Here is a 17528-nt window from a genome sequence, read left to right as displayed (position 1 = left end):
GGTGCGTGCGGCGGCGGCGGCTCCGGCGCGCCAGCTGTGCACCGTGTGACGTCACTGCTCCTCGCGCATGCGCAGCACAGCTCTCCAGGAGCCACGCAAAACTGCTCAACCTCGGCCAGTGTAGCTCACGCTACAAAATTCATCTCCGAAGTGTACGGGCGCGTACAAAGTGACCCTTTGAAGGCCATTTTCGCCGCTGTGGCTTGGTCGGTTTGCTCAAGTTGCTGGAATAAAAGAGAAAAAGCGCATTGCCAAGCCTACTTTTCAGCGCTACGAGAGCCGAAGGAATGACAGTAATAGGCAATATGACGCCTCACCCGAGTATAAATAAAACGATAAAGCCGTTACGTTGCAGCTGCCACCAGGATTCGCGTTAATTCCAGGTTTTCGAGTAATTCATTTTAGTGTAGGCAGAGCTATTGTTATATTCGTGACAACACGAACTTTTAAACAATCCAAGGAGGCAACTGCGATCTCAGGAGAGAGAGAAAAGTTTTCAAGTACGAAGGCAGAACATATATTGCCCAGGAAACATTAGCTCGGCTGGCGACAAACTAAGCCCGGCGAGAAAAGGGAAAGGGGAGAACGACTGCGCAATGCTTTCCCGTAGAGTGGCTGAGAAATTTAGCATAGCGCGATCTGCCGCCGCTACCACAATCAGCTTCCTCGTGTAGCCACTGCGCATGCGCAGGTAGCCACGAGTGCGCCACATGGAGCCAGAGCTAGAACAACCATCCGGAACAATCAACGCGTGCGCATTGGCGGCCTGTGGAAGCAAACGAGTAGAGGCCGCTGATCACGCTATGCTAAAACCCTCTCACATGAACGCGCTGTATCGCAACGCAGTCATGGTTACCGTTTGATTCTCTACGTCCGATGACTGCGTCACGTGTTCTGATGCATTAAAAGGAATCTCTTAAAAGCTCATAACCATTTTGAACGGCCGATGAGGTAGACCGAGCGTTGACTGCTTTCATTTTATTTTGTTTTGTAGTCAGCGCCATTTTTATGAGTGGCACGTTTTTAAATTCTGATAAACCACCTTTCGATACAAGCATAGCAGAACATGTCATCATATGTAGACTGCGTAATAACAATTAATTAAGGCAGATAACCGAGCAAGTTGGTAAACATTCATTGTGAATAACACAAGCGCTACAAACACAGACACAGTGCTCACCCATTGTGTCTGTGCTTGTAGCGCTTGTGCTATTCACAATCAATAACAATGGCATGAAATAAGGCACCCGAAACAATGTGCATATAGTATAGTTGTAGTGCATGAAATGGTTTTCGAAACTGGCATATCGACGTTACCTAGCTGTTCGTGGTCTTTTTAGTTCAATTCGTTTTTCTTCAAAACTGCTCCAGTGCTATTAAATATGCTTTAGGTGTTAATTTTCAGCACTTGCTCATTGCACCACAACGGTGCAACGATCGCTTCAGCGAGTGTTTTAGTGTTTTCTTTTTCCCTGACTGCTGTAGTTTAGTGACGCCTTTGTTTCATAAACGAAATGCCAACGCCTTGTAAAGCTACACAAACAGAAACGCCGTGTCGTAGGGAGACGTTACTGCATACAAGCGGCCTTTCACCCATGCCAACTTCATAGAAATGTCGCAGTTAAACCCCTTCAAGAGGGGGGCTCTCCTTTTTCTGCATTATACTCTTTGATCAGAACGTTGTGGAGCTGCTGAATTTCTAAACAGAGCTACGTTTTCTTCTGTTTATAATATGAACACAAACTGCGGAAGTTGATGAAACACCGCCATGGCGCTGATATAATACTTCCCTCAGCAAAAGCAGTCGTTTCGAAGACTCATTTCAACAGTACGGATAGCAACGTCATGTTTTACTTATGGGGGATGCAACAGTGATAACAGCTTTCTCAGCTGCATGCGTTGCATTTTGTTCGTAACTATAGCACCCGTATTAAAAGGAACGTTTTCTTTCGTACTCAACGTCAGTCAAAGTCATGCGCACCAAGGGGAACACGGAGCATTGCGAAGTCTCCGAGAATGCTCATGGGAGCGATTGGTACGCTGCGGCTGCTCAGTAGAGCATCCCGCAGAAAGCAGATGTCGTGGCCTTTTTCTTTTTCTTGTATAACGAAAAGCGGAGAGAAAAAAAAAGCACGGCGATCGGTGCAGTATTATTTCGGGCAAGTTGTTAGGGATAAGATCGACTGTTCGACATTCCGTCGCCGAGTCTAGGGAAAAGCCACGACAGTCGTCGAGCTTTGCACACTCGTGGCCATCTTTTCTAGGGCGTATCGTTAGAACACTGTTAAGGAAATATCCGCAAAAAAAAAAAACTTGCCTGAAGTGCGCCCGCGTTTTCCTTACTACACTATAGTGAAATTTAGGTCGCATATTTATGAAAATATTGTGTTCGGGGTAATGGTTTCTGCCATATAATTCTCTAAAATTTCATTGCTTCAGCGGAAAGAAAGCTGCAGTTCTCCTGCCCAATGCCTTAAATTCAACGAGCAAGCGCGTTTAGGTAGCGCTTGAGGCGCATTCAGGCACCTGTTAATTTTTTTTGTGTGCAATCGATCCTTCTCTACATGAACTAGGGGGCACTGTCATGAGATTCCAGGAAAGAAAAGGCAAAAACGGTTTGATGACGTTCATATTGAAATGCATACACATGCAACCATTTCCCTACACCTGTCTACTTGAGTGTAAACTGACAAGTTCTCTTCTTCCCGGAAAGTTTTCTTTATACTTTGTAACTGCTACGAGGCTAAGTTTAAATGCAGCGCACGTCGTATTCTCACTTTTATGACGGCCTAAAACAGGAACTTAACGCAGCTGCAGCCCAAGTGATGATGCACACAACATAGCGCTGATGGCTGAAGTCTTTATTGGCAGGGAAGCTGCTCTATGTAATCAGCTGGCGGCCCAAAAAGAAAACTTCGCCTGCTCGAACATCGATCCAATACTTAGCTTAGGAAACTGCGGAGATGGCTTGATGCCAATAAACACGAACTTAACAATAAGAAAACGAAATACGTGCTTTTTCATGCTAAAATTAAGTGTCTGGATCGTGATGTTCGACTATACTTCAAGGACACAGAAAAAGCACAAGTAAATTCTCACAAGTTTCCGGGAGTTTGTTTTCGCAGTGACTTGGGCTGGACCGATCACGTCAATAGTGTGCGGATACGAATATCCGGATCGATTGGGGCAATTCAACGATTTAGTTTTCTTCTTCCGTTCCACGTCAAGGAACAGTTATATTTTTTCCTTGTTCGTTCTCATATTGCCTGTACTCATTTAATGTGGGGAACGTGTAATGAAAATGACTCAAATAGGTTGTTTGCTTTGCAAAAGAGAGCCTTGAGCGTGTTGGGTGAAAATCCTTTTACTGGTAACATGTTTAACAGCTACAATGCGTTACCATTTTTCCTCTGCTACAGGCATTACCTAGCACTGCTAGTGCACCAAAAAATAAAACAAAACTTTGCGTACTTCTCTCGTTCTTACCTGAATAGAGGTAACCCACATAACTTGCGTATAATTTCTTTAATTACTTCTAGGCATCGCTCTAACTACGGCACACAGACTACAGATTACCAAATAACAGTATTATCCATCACATATTCAACATTAATGACGTGTGTCTAGAAAAGTGCCACTATTGGCCAATTCAATGAGGAAATGGGCCCCCTTTTGAACGCACCCGCGTAGCCTAAGCTTCCATTATAAATATAAACAGCACTGCGTGTTTCATAAATTAGTCAGCACTTTTATCCGTTTTTCCACCACCGACTATTATGCACTGGTTTGAAACTCTTCTGTGCGAATGTATCTCATTCCCTGCATTTTTGCCGCCTTACCAATGGCGGGGGAGTATTTACAGCACCACCTACTGTTGTTCGTTTTCTGCATCATCTGTACTTTCCCGCCCAACTGGTGTCTAGGCCTTGGTTGCCCTATAACTTTGCTGAATTACTTTACCACTGAGTTTGCTGTATCATTACTTTCATCTACATGTTTGCTGCGTGTCATCAGCTCCGATGTGTGATGTGGAGGTTAGGCCTCGTCAGGAGACAAGCAAGTCTCATTCAGCCTCACCCCGCGGACACCTTGCAATGTTGTCCGAAATAAAATTGATTGATTGAAAAAAAAAACTGCAGAATTTTGACTTTTCGATGCGCATGATGCGCACGCATTGTTTTCTTCTTTTCAGCGGCCTGCGGGGTGCATGTATCGGTGGTGCTGACAGAAAACGAAGCTTTCAGTTGTTAGCGGGTGCGTTGTCTCTTCCTTTCCGTCCACTGCCTGGTAGCGTTAACACGTTTTGGCGGGCTAGTTGGTTAAGCATCTTGAATAAACAGCGCGAACAAAGACGAGCACAAAAGACAAGAAAGCGAACGACACAGCGCCGTGTCGTTCGCTTTCTTGTCTTTTGTGCTCGTCTTTGTTCGCGCTGTTTATTCAAGATGCCTGGTAGCGGCGTTGGTCTGAAACGAACTCGCTGAACACGTTGTTTTGCCAAGAGGATGGCAGCTGTCTAATATTTCTTTTTTCGAAACCCGTAGAAATTTGCTGAAGAAGGGCGTTCTGGCGGCCTAGTTGGTTCATAATGAAGAGAATGAGCGCAAACTGAGCGAACAAGACGGGACGTAAGGCACACAAAAGGACAGACAAAGCGCGATCAGAGCGGCCCCGGAAGGTGGCAGCGAGGGCAGTGGCCTTACCGCATGCGTACTGCTCGCAGCCCAGCTCGTCCTTGAGGAGTACCAGGGTGTCTCCCTTGGCGCAGAACTTCTTCACCAGCGGAGGGCACGGGGCCACGGTCACTGCGCGCCGCGAGCATTCCTTCTCAGTTGACGCCATTTCTGGGAGAGCGTCCCTTTTGCAAAGCTGTGGCGTCAATGAACATTACAAAGTGTAAAACAAATACTGCCAGTGAGGATTTGTAAACCTTTGCCGGCTCTAAAGTATCCCTAGTAAATGTGACTTTTTATTTTCCTTGGGGAATGAGGAACGGGATTTTTGCAGAAATTTATCTCAGAAAAGCGAAATTTCTTTTTCGTCTGAGCGCTTGAAAAAATAAACTGAATTTTGAAATAACTTGTGCTTCCTTTTCCCCCGAATATTGTGCTGCCAGCGGAGAGGATATCAAAGCGAAGGTTTTTCGAAGCGTATGACGTGAACGCATGATAATTTTCTAGGGAAAAGGACATTTTCAGATCTGGATCCATCGACATACAGCCATTCCAGTCAAGCATTGGAACCCACGACTTCCGTACTCTGCTGAGAGAGCACGAGTTGTAATATATCGAAAATGGTACGGGATGGTATGTGCGTTTAACGTCCCGAAGCTAGCCATGAGGCATGTGAGTCGCCATAAAGGAGATATGCGGATTAATCTGGACTTAATAGCTTTCTTCACCATGCACTGACACCGCGTAGCACAGGGGCGTTTTAAGCGCATTTCGATAAAGGCGGCAACGTGGCCGCGACTCGACCCCACAACCGCAGCTCAACAGTTCAGCAGCTCGACGCCATCACCACTCGGCCTCTTAGCAGCGAAAAGTGCCACTTTTGAATACCTTCGCATTCCGTCTCGTCGTCGGGGCAGTTGACTATTCCGTTGCACCAGAGCTCCTCGTCGATGCATTCACCGGACGTCGGGCAGAGACGGTGGCCGTCGGGGCAGCTTCCACAGCCGCATGCGCAATCGGGACTGATGGTTTGAGGTCGGCCCTGCAAGAACATTCGATTTATAGATCGGTTGTGAAAACGACACAGAACCGACATTTGAGCTAGTTGGTACTGCATCTTGTAAAAATATATAAAGCGCACTCAGGACAACGGACAAGGAAGACCGAACAACACAAGCGCAAGAAGCTGGCCACTTTGTCAAGTAATGTAGAGATTTCGTGTTCAGAACTAAACACACTTGAATAGAAGTTCTTCGTGACAACGTCAAACTTTTCCAGATTTCGCGTAAAGGACTAATTGAAGATGTCCTGTATTGGCTTCTTATGGCATTAAAATCACAGAGACCGCTTCCACTGAAACCGAAGGTGCAAAAGAATGAAATACAGGTGTCGCTACCACGGACCTTTCTCACAAGCAAATTCCTTAGTGTAATTAAGACAGACTTTCGCGCGGATCTCTCATACCTGGCGGGACCGCCATCGTCTGCTTCCAAACAGTGATCACAGAGCGTTCTCCGAACGTGACGTCACAAATTTGAAGTTTATGGCGAAAATAAAAGCTTCATTCTGAAATCCAATTTTCTCAGGAACACCCACGCGTTTTGCGGACAAACAAACGTCAACGTAGCGATAAAGATCCACAGAACAAATTTTTACTGAGAACAGAAATTATATCGAGATGAACTCAGCATTCTTTAATTACGTCTGTCTCCTTCCCAAACATCACCTGAAAATTGTCTCTGAGCTTGTATTAAATTTCCAGCCTTGTTTTCCTTTTGCTGAAAAAAACATTTAATCGAATACCGAGCATACAAATATATCTTTAAACTGACAACTCGTGTAGTTTCGAAACCGCTTTCAAATGCCCGGAGCTAGCCACTGCAGGCGAAGCTCTGCTGCATTCAAACAACCCACTTGTGTTTTTGTGTTTTATTTTTCTTTCAGCCGTACGTGCACCTTGTACATTTATCGTAGCCATCACTGTATTTACTGGTCTCTAGTGAATTTCTTCGCGCGGCCATTTTATTCATAACAACCTTTGTACCACTCTGCAAGAGTTTCCCGCTAGTGACTACAGTATCCACAAGCAAAAGAAACACCTTGGGGCAGGGTGGGCAAGTCTTGGGCAGGCAGCTGGACCGGCCTCCCAGCTGGCACTGGCACTCGTGGCAGGTCCTCGTCTCCAGTATTCCGCCGACCTGGATTTTATTATGAAGCCACATAGGACTGAGTGGACGTGCACTCACGGTGCCACAAGAGGTGATCACAGAATCTTTAGACTAGGCGAAAAAGCGAAAACATCGGCGTAAGTCACTGCTGTCTCGGAGTTTTCAAAAGTAACGAAACAGAGGCCATCTAATATGCATGGTGCCCGGACGAACGTGACCGATAGTTCTGAACAGTAATTAAAGTTGGGAAAATATATTTAAGAGTGTAATATTGGGGGTCTTTAAATATCGGCTGCAGTGCATTTCAAAGCACGCCAGTATTATGCGATTTTAAGATCAAGTAAATTTTCAAGCCTTTAAAATTCAAGAAATACTTCGACAGAAGTGACAGGTATCGTGTAATGAAACAATAATTCGAGTAAGCTTTGTCGCGACAGTTTTACAAAGCTCAGTGCTGGGAAGTTTCAATGATTCATTGTTTTGGCGTACCAAGATTGCAATGTTTTAGCCCTGCAATGCTTTGATCCTTAAATGGTTGAATTTATCGTAATTGCCTGATTCTAATGTGTCCTCAATTCAGAGGCATACCCGATTTTTATGCTCACGAAATTGGAAAAGCTGGGTATGAGTAGAAGCCTAGAGCAGTGTTCATATCTGCTTTCGCGTTGTTCCTCATCGCTTTGTTGAAGGTTCTTTGCTGTGATCGCGGCGAGCGCACCTCAACGCAGCAGGCGCGTAACAAAATTTCAGGTTTAACAGAGCAAGGCAAATGGAGATCAGACAGGATGACCCAGAGCACCCGTCTTGCCTTCCACGCTTCTTCCGCGTGGCCCCGCCGTCTAGGCCTGCTAAGCGACAAACCGAACTGCAAAAGGTCTTACAGCTGTGGATACGGCGCGACACATGCTCCGGGGGTTACTGGAAGTAAAATCATAAACCGGAAGTTTTCTCTCGCGCAACCTAGCTCTGATTTTGGAAAGAGACCTACACCGCAGGCGAAGCCGGGTAGAGAAAACCATTTGCGTACGAATTTACTGCTTTTTTTTTCCAACACCTGAAGGTGAAGGCAACCTGGCGGCTGCGACCATCGGCACGGGGTACGTACACTTCGCGCCTCGGTCCCGAAATTTAGGATGGCCATTTTTTAAAACATGGGTTGATATATAAGCGGCTCTGCACGTAGTTTGGCCTAACGTCTTCAATGTGTCAGCAATGCCCATTACAGGCGCAGGAAGGCTTAACCTGCATATGGAGATGACTTGACGCTGGGATTGTTCGCAGCTTGGTTTTCGGTTCGCACCCCGTTGTAACACACATAAAGTTCCGGTGCTAAATATTTTGAGAAAAAAAAAAGCAAGACAAAATAGTTTTATAGTTTATGGGGTTCAACGCCCCAAAGTGACTCAGGCTATGAGGGACGCCGTAGTGGAGGGCTCAGGATAACTTCGACCACCTGCGGTTCTTTAACGTGCCCTGACATCGCACAGTACACGGGCCTCTAGAATTTCGCCTCCACCTAAAATCGACAGCCGCGGCCGGGATCGCACCCGCGTCTTTCGGGTCAGCAGCTTGGCGTCATAACCACTGAGCCACTGCGGCGGCCAAAACAATATGAGAGATAGAATGCGGTAAATACGGTATTCGCGCTCAAATGTTTGAATCATTAAATTTATCAATACTTAGCGAACTGACCGGAAATCGCTTTCCGTCCCTGATGCAGGGGCAGTCGGCCACGTGCACGCACTGCTCGCCGTCGCAGGCGAATCCCTGGGCGCACCCTTGCGGGCAGAAGGTGGCGTTGTCGGTCACCTCCACCTCGGGGCACGGCACGGAGGGGGGCACGGTCGTCAGCTCGGTCGTCGTCGGTGGCGCTGCGCAAGGGTGCACCACCAGACAGCCGAGGTCGCGAACGAGGGAAGCGAGCTCAGTCATCTCTTCGAAACAGCCAGCGACAAGCATTCTGGACAAGCAGCCTTACGCATTGCAATGACAGCGGCAACGACGCCGCGGATACGGGAAACGTGGGCTTAACAGCTGTCGCTGAAAGAAGGTGATGGAGGGTTTAGCCGTTGGCGACTGAGGACACAGCGAGCAATTGCTATAGCGCACAACGGTCATCAAAATCGCTATGCTGGTTGAGAGCAAAGCGTCTAGTTCTAGGTAGCGATTTTGGACGAACATGACTTGTTATGGTATAATTGGATGCAAGGCCAGCATGCTGGCTATTTGACCGAGCGTGTTGCACTGAACAGTTGAGTCATTTAACCCCTACCGCCGTCACCCCTCCTTACGAACACAATAAAACGCAGAAGAGAAGCGCCTTAAAACAGCCTAAAATATTGACTTTGTTGTCGCTGTACCTGCAAGTAGTAATCAAAGAATTTTTAGAATCTGAAAACTTGCTGATGCCACAGTTTTAGTTGGTGTTCAGCGAAAGGGGCGAAATTCTCAGAAAAAAAAGAAAGTCTCGGATCCACTCGAAAGACGAGCTATGCTCTAACACTGGGCGGTGTTCTGTCACGCGGCTTGTTCGTTGCGTGGCGGAAGCTAAGCGGCCAGACGACCTGAGTTTGGAGCTCTTGGGAGCTCCTCCGCCACTGGACAGGTCTCGCAGCAGTTGCGTGGTGCTTCTGGCCTCCACTTGGCTCGCAGTAGGTTTTGAGACATAATTCAGTAACGAAGCAGAGGTTGACAATCCCACGAAGGTCGTAAAAAGGAGTAGCCGTGCAGCCATGAGCTCTGTCTGTAGTGGCGGCATCTTTTGAGGTCGCAGTCAGTCCCCGGGATATGCAACTGCAGTGCCCTTATCCCACGAAGTAATATTTTTAACCGAAATATGTCCTGTGTAGTCGCCTTCCGGCGCGGTTCAGGTGTCGAACGATATATGAGACATATACTGCGCCATTTCCTGTCCCCAAAAAACCAATTATTATTATTATTAGTCGCCTCGCGCCCGCTTCATTGTGACCTGAAAGGTAGACAAAGGAATAGCTTTCGGGGCATGCATTCGTAAAAATTAAGAGTGTCGTCACTTGCATTACCCGCTTGTGGCACGCACATTCCGACGGGAATACCAAGGTTTTGGTAAAGCCCTCTAACACCCTGGCGACAGCGCCCTGACAGCACCCTTGGCAATTCCTCGGCGGCCAACGGAGAATCCGCTGCGTGCAAAGCTCTGCTCGGCCGAGGGTCACTCACGGCAGGTCCAGCACTTGACGCGCACTCTGTAGTTGAGGCAGGGCCGGCCGTCGGGCTGGTCGCTGTCCACGCAGCGCAGCCCCCGCTCCAGGTCGCAGGTGACCGCCTGGCCCGTGCTGCGGTAGTCGGCGTCGGTCGCGTACTCCCGGCACTCGATGGCCAGCGGGTAGAGGCAGAGGCCGGACTCGGCCACCACGCGGGCCACGTCCTCCACGTCGCCGCCGCTCTCGGGCGTCGGCTCGCTCGTGCTCACCCACGGCCCGAACGCCACGCAGGGCTCCTCCGTCGCCGCCACTGCGGCCGGGGAGAGAGAGCTCGGATACGGGCGACGATGCGGACTCGGAACTGATTCGAGTGGAACTAAGCCGCTTTTCATCATGTTCGCGCACGAAAGACATGACGGCCAGAGTTAGAACGCTTTTACTTGAACATTTATTTCGATCATTTGCTGAATATGCAATAAATAATCACATTATTGAATAAAATGAACTTAACCTTTACCTCCAGGATCACCGACTTGTGCCTTCACATCCAAGACGCAATTTTCTGCCCTAGATACTGTAATAATAATTTCCTCGCCATATGGAAGCCGATATCTACCACGCGCTATGGGTACAGTTATTTCCACTACTCTTAAGATTTCGGCTTGCACCTTTCAACGACAGGTCTCTCGCTTAACCGCGTTTCATTTTATGCGACGTCGGCGCAGAAGCCTACCATGCTTGGATGGTAATCCATATTCTTGGAGCCAACATTTTACTTTTATGACTATCCGGTCGCTTATTCTGCCTGGTGGCAAGGACAAACGTCTTATTAACAACACACAGCAAGCAATAAGGAACAGGCAAAAAAAGGTAAAATTAATAGGCTTCCAAAAGGCAGCTCCAATGCGTGTGTTATGAAAAAAAACCATTTAGAAAGTAACAATAACCTTTTACAAAAACATTTATGAGGTTTGTAGACCTTGTGTTGACATAATGCGCGCCCCTATATATGTGCCACTTTTTTGTGATCTGTTGCTCAAATACGGTGTTGTTGTTTTTTCATGGAAGGCCGGTTTTTGTCCACCGCTGAATAATCGCCTATAGCCTGCTTTCTCTTGGACCGCTGCCGAATGCACTGTCACAGGAAATCAATCAATAAAGAAATAATATATTCACAAAGATAACTTCAGCATAAGAACGCAGTGCATTACAGAGAAGTCTTTACAATGTGCTTAAACAAGATAAAAAGAAATCGAGGTGCTAATTACTGAGTGAAAAGGTTTTCACTTCAAGTCCGACAACCCCGTGAAAGCCTGAAGAGAAAGTATAGCGCATGGAAGCCGGCCCTAGTGCCCAGCTTCAAGCTTGCTAATGGACACGAACGCTCTTTGTCGCCTCGGGTGCCCGCGTACTCGTGGTCCTAGCGATGACGTTTTTCGCACGTCCAGAGACACCCGGGCAACGGAGCTTTAACACGAGTGCCTAATTGGGATTGACGTTAAGCGCATATAATCCGCGAGATAGCTCGGCGCCGTTAGACACGCGGTGTGCGCATTTGTCACCTTCTCAGGAATAACACAACCCATCATCAACAGTTACCCCCTTCCTGGTTGCGTTCACAAAGCATTTAGAGGCTGCTGACCAACTCCGACGGACAGTCCAAGCTCTAGCTGCTAAGAACTCATAAACTTTGGCCGCAGAATTGTTTCAGTGCGAAAGCAAAAATCCGGAGGTTCACAGCCCCGGTAGAAGAGAAGAAAGGGAATTTTAATGAAAGAAAGGCGGAGAGGTCGGCCGGTGGTAACAGGGCCCTTGCCTGCTACTCCACACAGGGGAAAGGGAAGAGGAGGAAAAGGAAAGTGTGAATGAAGGCTGATGATGGCATAATACAATGAGTTTCACGGGTGATGTCTATGCACACGCACACACACTCACACACAACACTGGCTGGCGCTCGCATCGCGGTTACTGGACACACATAAAACTCAAAACTGGTGTCTGCAACACAACACCGACACATGTCATTAACCATGTAGGTTGTGCACAGGCGGTCACAAACGAGTATCCAGGCCTGTTTCACACAAAAAGTTGAGCAGGGCTTTTGTCACACGCCACCAATGAGAACGTCTCGTCCTTGCGCCCAGAAGAGTTTCCTCAGAGAGAGGGCGAGAGTCCAGGTTTTTCACGGTCGCCTCCAATGTTGTTCTTTCAGAAGTATACTTCGGGCACGTGCAAAGAAGGTGTCCAATAGTCTCTGGTGTGTTGCACTGTGCGCAATTTGGGTTACTTTCGATGCCGATCTTGTGAAGATAGTGTTTGGTGTAGGCAACGCCAAGCCGTAGCCGGTGGAGTAAAGTCCCATGACGTCGCACCACCACAGATGGGAAATGTAATCGTGAGCCAGCGTCAAGCTTACACACGCGGTCCTGTTGATGACTCGGATCATGCCAGTGCGACTGCATTGCCGCCTGCATTAAATGCGCCAACAAGGCTCCAATGTCTGATCTTGAAAAGGCTATCTCAATGAAAGCACCATCACTATGTGCCACCCGAGCCTCGGCGTCAGCACGCTCGTTTCCCGCTATGCCGCAATGGCTCGGTATCCATTGAAACTTTATGATATGGCCGCGGTGGAAAGCCTCGGCTAACAAAAGCACAATCTGTTGAAGCAGCTGCTCGCATGCTCGTGGTTTTAGATAAGTTTGTATGACCTGTAATGCCGATCTCGAGTCGCAGAATATAGTCCATTGCTGCGCTGGCTGGTGACCAATATAAAGGACGGCTTCTCGTATGGCTGCCAATTCGGTTGCCGTAGAGGACGTTTTGTGCATGAGCCTGAAACGGTGACATGAGGCATTTCCTGGCACTATCACCGCTGCAGCTGAAGAAGTGGTCGTAACGGATCCGTCCACGAAAACATGCCGGGTGTTAGTATACATAGATGTAATGTATGACAGCGCCAGCTGTTTCAGTCCGACTGTTGGAATGTGCGTTTTCTTTGTTATCCCTGGGATTGTTATCCGTATAGATGGTTTTGGTACTGCCCAAAGTGGCACCTCCGCAATCTGGTGTGGCGCGTAGTTCGAAGGCAGCGCATTGCGCTGCATCCAAAGGGCTCTGGAAAAGGCTGCATCTGGACGCACCGCACTAATGTTAGTCAGGGGGTGATGACGATGCCTGGTCAGATGCCGCAAATGCACACGAAGTGGCTCCTGTTGAAAATAAATTCGTGCTGGGCAGGCGCGGGCCTCATAAAATGTGCCCCATGTAGAAGTTTTACATGGCAAACCCAAGCATACTCTTAAAGCACGAGCCTGCGCGCTTTCAAGCACACGCAGGCCTGATAGTCTGACCCCCCGAGAGAACGGGTGCACTGTATCTGAGAAGGCCGACTACCAGCGCCTGGTACACGTGTAGTAAAGATCGCTCAGAGGGACCCCAACATTTTCCTGCCATACACCGCACAATGCTTGCAAAGCTGTCGAGCTTTTTCTTGAGCACAGAAATGTGCTTCGTCCAGGACAGGTCACGGTCTATCGTAACACCTAAGAATTTGTGATGTGTTACGTATGGAACAATTTGCCCGTTGATTGTGACCGGATACCACGCCATTATCTTGCGTGTGAAAGCCAATGTTACGCTTTTAGTTGGCGAAAGTTCAAGCCCCTGACGGCGCAAGTACGCAGACGTAATGGACACCGAACGCTGCAATCTTGCTTGCACTTGGGGACGCGTGACACTTGATGTCCAGATGCAAATATCGTCTGCGTAGGCGGATATTGAAACAGTCTTCGGTAGTTGTTTGAAAAGGCCAATGAGCACGAGATTGAACAACGTTGGACTGAGCACTCCTCCCTGAGGAACACCACAAGCAACATGATGATCTGCTGTGTCACCTTCAAGAGTCTCCATGTAGACTGTCCGGTTTGTCAAATAGCTTGCAATCCAGTTGTGTAGACGTCCGCCTATACCACATTCTTCGAGTGCATTTAGTACTGCATCATGCTGAACATTATCGAATGCGCCCTTTATGTCGAGGAAAAGAGCAGCAGTCAACCTGTGACGGCGTTTTTCATGTTCTACCGTTGACACGAGATCAATTACACTGTCGATGGCAGACCGGCCTTTGCGGAAACCCGTCATTGTGGAAGGGTATAGCCCATGTTTTTTAAGGAACCATTCTAGACGGGTTAGCACCATACGCTCCATCGTCTTGCCAATACAACTTGCCAGAGCTACTGGTCTGTAGGATGTTAATGTGAGTGGCGATTTCCCTGGTTTGAGCAAGGCCACAATGCGGCTTCTTTTCCACTGCTGTGGTACAGTGGCAGAGGCCCAAGAGTGGTTGAACAATGTTAAGAGGGCTTCCATTACCTGTGGGCCTAGATGACGAAGCGCATTGTATGTTATTCCATCAGGTCCTGGGGATGAAGGATGCGTGCAAGCAGAAAGAGCTGCTTTCAGTTCTTGAATTGTGAAGGGGATGTCCAGTCGATCGTCCATCGTGGGGGGAGCACATCGATGCTGCCGAGGTAAAGAAGCGCTTCCGGCAATTCTCGAGCAGAAATCCTCCGCCACCTCTAGTTCTTGCCGTCTATCATGAAGTGCCAATGCACGGAAGGGGTGTTTCTGCTGGGGAAATGTCGGCAGTGCTCGAACAACGTGCCAGATTGTGGAGAGTGGTTTGCGGGGATCCAATCTGCTGCAAAATGACCGCCACCGTTGTTTGCCTAGGTTCTCCAAATAGCGCTGTATTTGCTTCTGGGCACGTCGAGAGGCCCGGAGATCCGAGACATCCTTTGTCCTCCGGTATTTTCTTTCTGCGCGCCGACGAATCGCCCGAAGCTGCGCGTAGATCACATCCACTGGTGCTGTGGAATTTGGCGCTGAGATATTGCGTGTTGCATCGTGCATGGCCGAAATAATACGCTGTTCCACATCTGTTGGATCAGCGAGTTTCCCACAGGTTTTTTCTAGAACAAGGCGGAAAGCACTCCAGTCGGTGCAACGTATTTTGGCATTTGGAAGACGGTGAAACCACCGTAGCTGCACATACGTCGGTATGTGGTCACTTCCATAACTTTCAATATCAGCACACCACGTTGCGAACGATGACAGGCGCCTGGATACAAATGCAAGGTCCAGGCAGCTGCTGTAGGTAGTCCCGCGTAGAAATGTCGGCGTGCCATCATTGAGCAAAACGAGACCTGCATTGTTCATGAACGTGGCGATATCCCGTCCTCGAACGTTCGTAACGGCGCTTCCCCAGCCGTGGTGATGCGCATTGAAATCTCCTACTATTATATGGGGTTCCGAAACGCTGTCAAGTAGCGATTGTAGTCGTAGGGCATCAAATCGACCCGTTGGTGGTATGTAGCCACCTATAATAGAGATTGTGCGCCCATTCAAAGTCACAGTGATTGCTACATACTCGTTGCTACTGCCCCCAGAAATTTGATGCCGAACGTAAGTGAGGTCACGACGGACGCATAGTAGTACCTTGCTCAAATGCCCAGCCGCTTCAGAGAGGAAACTTTCATAACCGGACAGTCGAAAAGGAGATGTGATATTAGGCTCACATATTACAAGCACCGGAAATCGGTATTTGAAGATCCTCTGCCTGAGATCTGCTAGGCGGCCTCGCAGACCTCGAGCATTCCATTGTAATACTGCCGATCGAGAGATTCTCTCCTGCAGTGAGGGTGCTGACGACGGTAGAGCCATAATTTTGACTGCTATTAAAGGGTGGCAAGCACCGGTTCAATAGCGTCTAAAATTTGGACAGCAGCCTTAGCAATTGGCGTGTCCACTCCAGCAATTATCAGCCGTAAGGTGCCTATCAGCTGTTTCAGCATCGCCCTGATTTGATCATCTGTTGTCGACACAGCCGGCGGACGCACAGGCGGACGTGTCACAGAGCTTACAGTACGCGATGGTAGAAGTGGCCACTCTGCAGGGTCCTCCTGGGGGGTTGTCAGTCTTGGCTCTTGCGGAGCTGGAGGCAGTGGCTTTTGCGCGGCAGAGCGGTCTCGGTCCTCCTGATGTGTTGACACGTCATTTACTGAGCTCAATTTCTTCTGCCGACTTCGTGTCCTCCTCCTGGAGCGACGTACTGCGATTGCTGCTTCTCGGTGAGTAGAATGGTCTCTCATCATTTTCTTCAAGATCTTCATCTCTGTTTTCACCTTCGGACATTCCCTAGATGTTGCCTCATGAGGACCTTTGCAGTTGGCACAAACTGGAGACTCAATCGTACATGTAGGTCCATCGTGCACGCCACCACAACGCGGACATGTTTTCGTGCTCGTACACGCAGCACCTACATGTCCAATCTTCTGGCATTTTCGGCACTGCACCGGTCGGGGCACATAAGGACGCACTGGGTGCCTCACAAAACCCACTTTCACATGCGATGGTAAAGTAGTACCCTCAAACACTAGTTTGACACACCGTGATTTGCCGAAACGATGGATGTCAGTTATGCGAACAGAACTTGATAGCAGTTGCACCAAGTCCATATCCTTGATCTCTATGTCCACGTCAGAAATCACACCAGCAGTAGTGTTAAGTCCATGAGCGAAGAACGAGCGGACTCGTATGTTGCCAAGGACAGACACGGTCTTCAACTTATCCAGGGTTGCCCGGCTAGAGACATCAACAGAGAGGATATTCCTTCTTGCGTTAATACGCACTTCTTTGACTTGGCCCGGAACCAGTCGTTCAAGAAGAAGAGTCAAAGTCTGCCTGTTGATGGAGTTGAGATTCTCTTCCTCAACAGGCATGTATGAAATTGTGTAAGTGAGAGATTGCTCACTTACATTGGCCTCGTTGGTTGTTTTCTTGCTCACACTGGATTGGTGAGGCATCTTCGCTGGCACAATGGACTTGTTAGCCCGCTTCGTACACACACTGGGCCCACACTCAGTCGGGGTTTTGGAAAGCTTCCTCTTCAGGCGCCAACTCACAATCTCGGTGTAGCCTCCGTCGAACTCCATGTCATCCGAGTCAGAGAAACTGGACGATCCCGGGAGCTCTGAGGGGAGATCCATACTGCATCCAGGCTGATCTGTGCAGTTCACACTGCTAGCCACATAAGGCAGCAGAGGCGGCGGGTCATCCGCCATCGCCTGGGACGGCGAGGTTGCCTTGAAGGCTACAGAAGCACAAAGTATTTCAAAAAAACAGGAGCTCGATCAAGAGATGCTGCCGTTCGCAGCGCTCTTCTTCCAGTCACAGCCCCGGTAAATCACCTCTTGCCTACAGTATGTCCGCTGTAGCAGGGTATGGAGACCTTCGGAGGACCGGTCCATCATCCCCTGTTTGGAATATATTAAGAATCGCCATAACCTATAATTTTTAGGCAAATACGTTCAATGTAAAAAAGAAAGGCAGTACGCGCAAGTCTAACACAAAGTTCAACCCCAGGAAACCTGGACAAGTGCTCCTAGTTTGTTCAGCTTCCGCCACATGCTGCATGGCGCTGAGTATCGAAATTAACCATAGCA

General features: G+C 48.5%; 1 protein-coding gene across 2 annotated transcripts in view; it reads right to left on the bottom strand.

Moving 5' to 3' along the window:
- Positions 1 to 17528, bottom strand: part of LOC144106577 (uncharacterized) — a 216305-nt gene that overhangs the window by 74084 nt on the left and 124693 nt on the right. For both annotated transcript variants that reach the window (XM_077639422.1, XM_077639423.1), the window contains exons 50-54: positions 10040 to 10333; positions 8534 to 8712; positions 6773 to 6871; positions 5562 to 5715; positions 4704 to 4805 (exon numbers count right to left, since the gene is read on the bottom strand). In XM_077639422.1, coding sequence (XP_077495548.1) covers positions 4704 to 4805; positions 5562 to 5715; positions 6773 to 6871; positions 8534 to 8712; positions 10040 to 10333 — 828 coding nt within the window. The remainder of the gene's footprint in view (positions 1 to 4703; positions 4806 to 5561; positions 5716 to 6772; positions 6872 to 8533; positions 8713 to 10039; positions 10334 to 17528) is intronic.

The sequence above is a fragment of the Amblyomma americanum genome, chromosome 10, assembly GCF_052857255.1.
Source record: "Amblyomma americanum isolate KBUSLIRL-KWMA chromosome 10, ASM5285725v1, whole genome shotgun sequence".
Lineage (NCBI taxonomy): Eukaryota > Metazoa > Arthropoda > Arachnida > Ixodida > Ixodidae > Amblyomma > Amblyomma americanum.
Note: the sequence above shows the minus strand (reverse complement) of the source record. Positions and strands in the feature narration are given on the sequence as shown.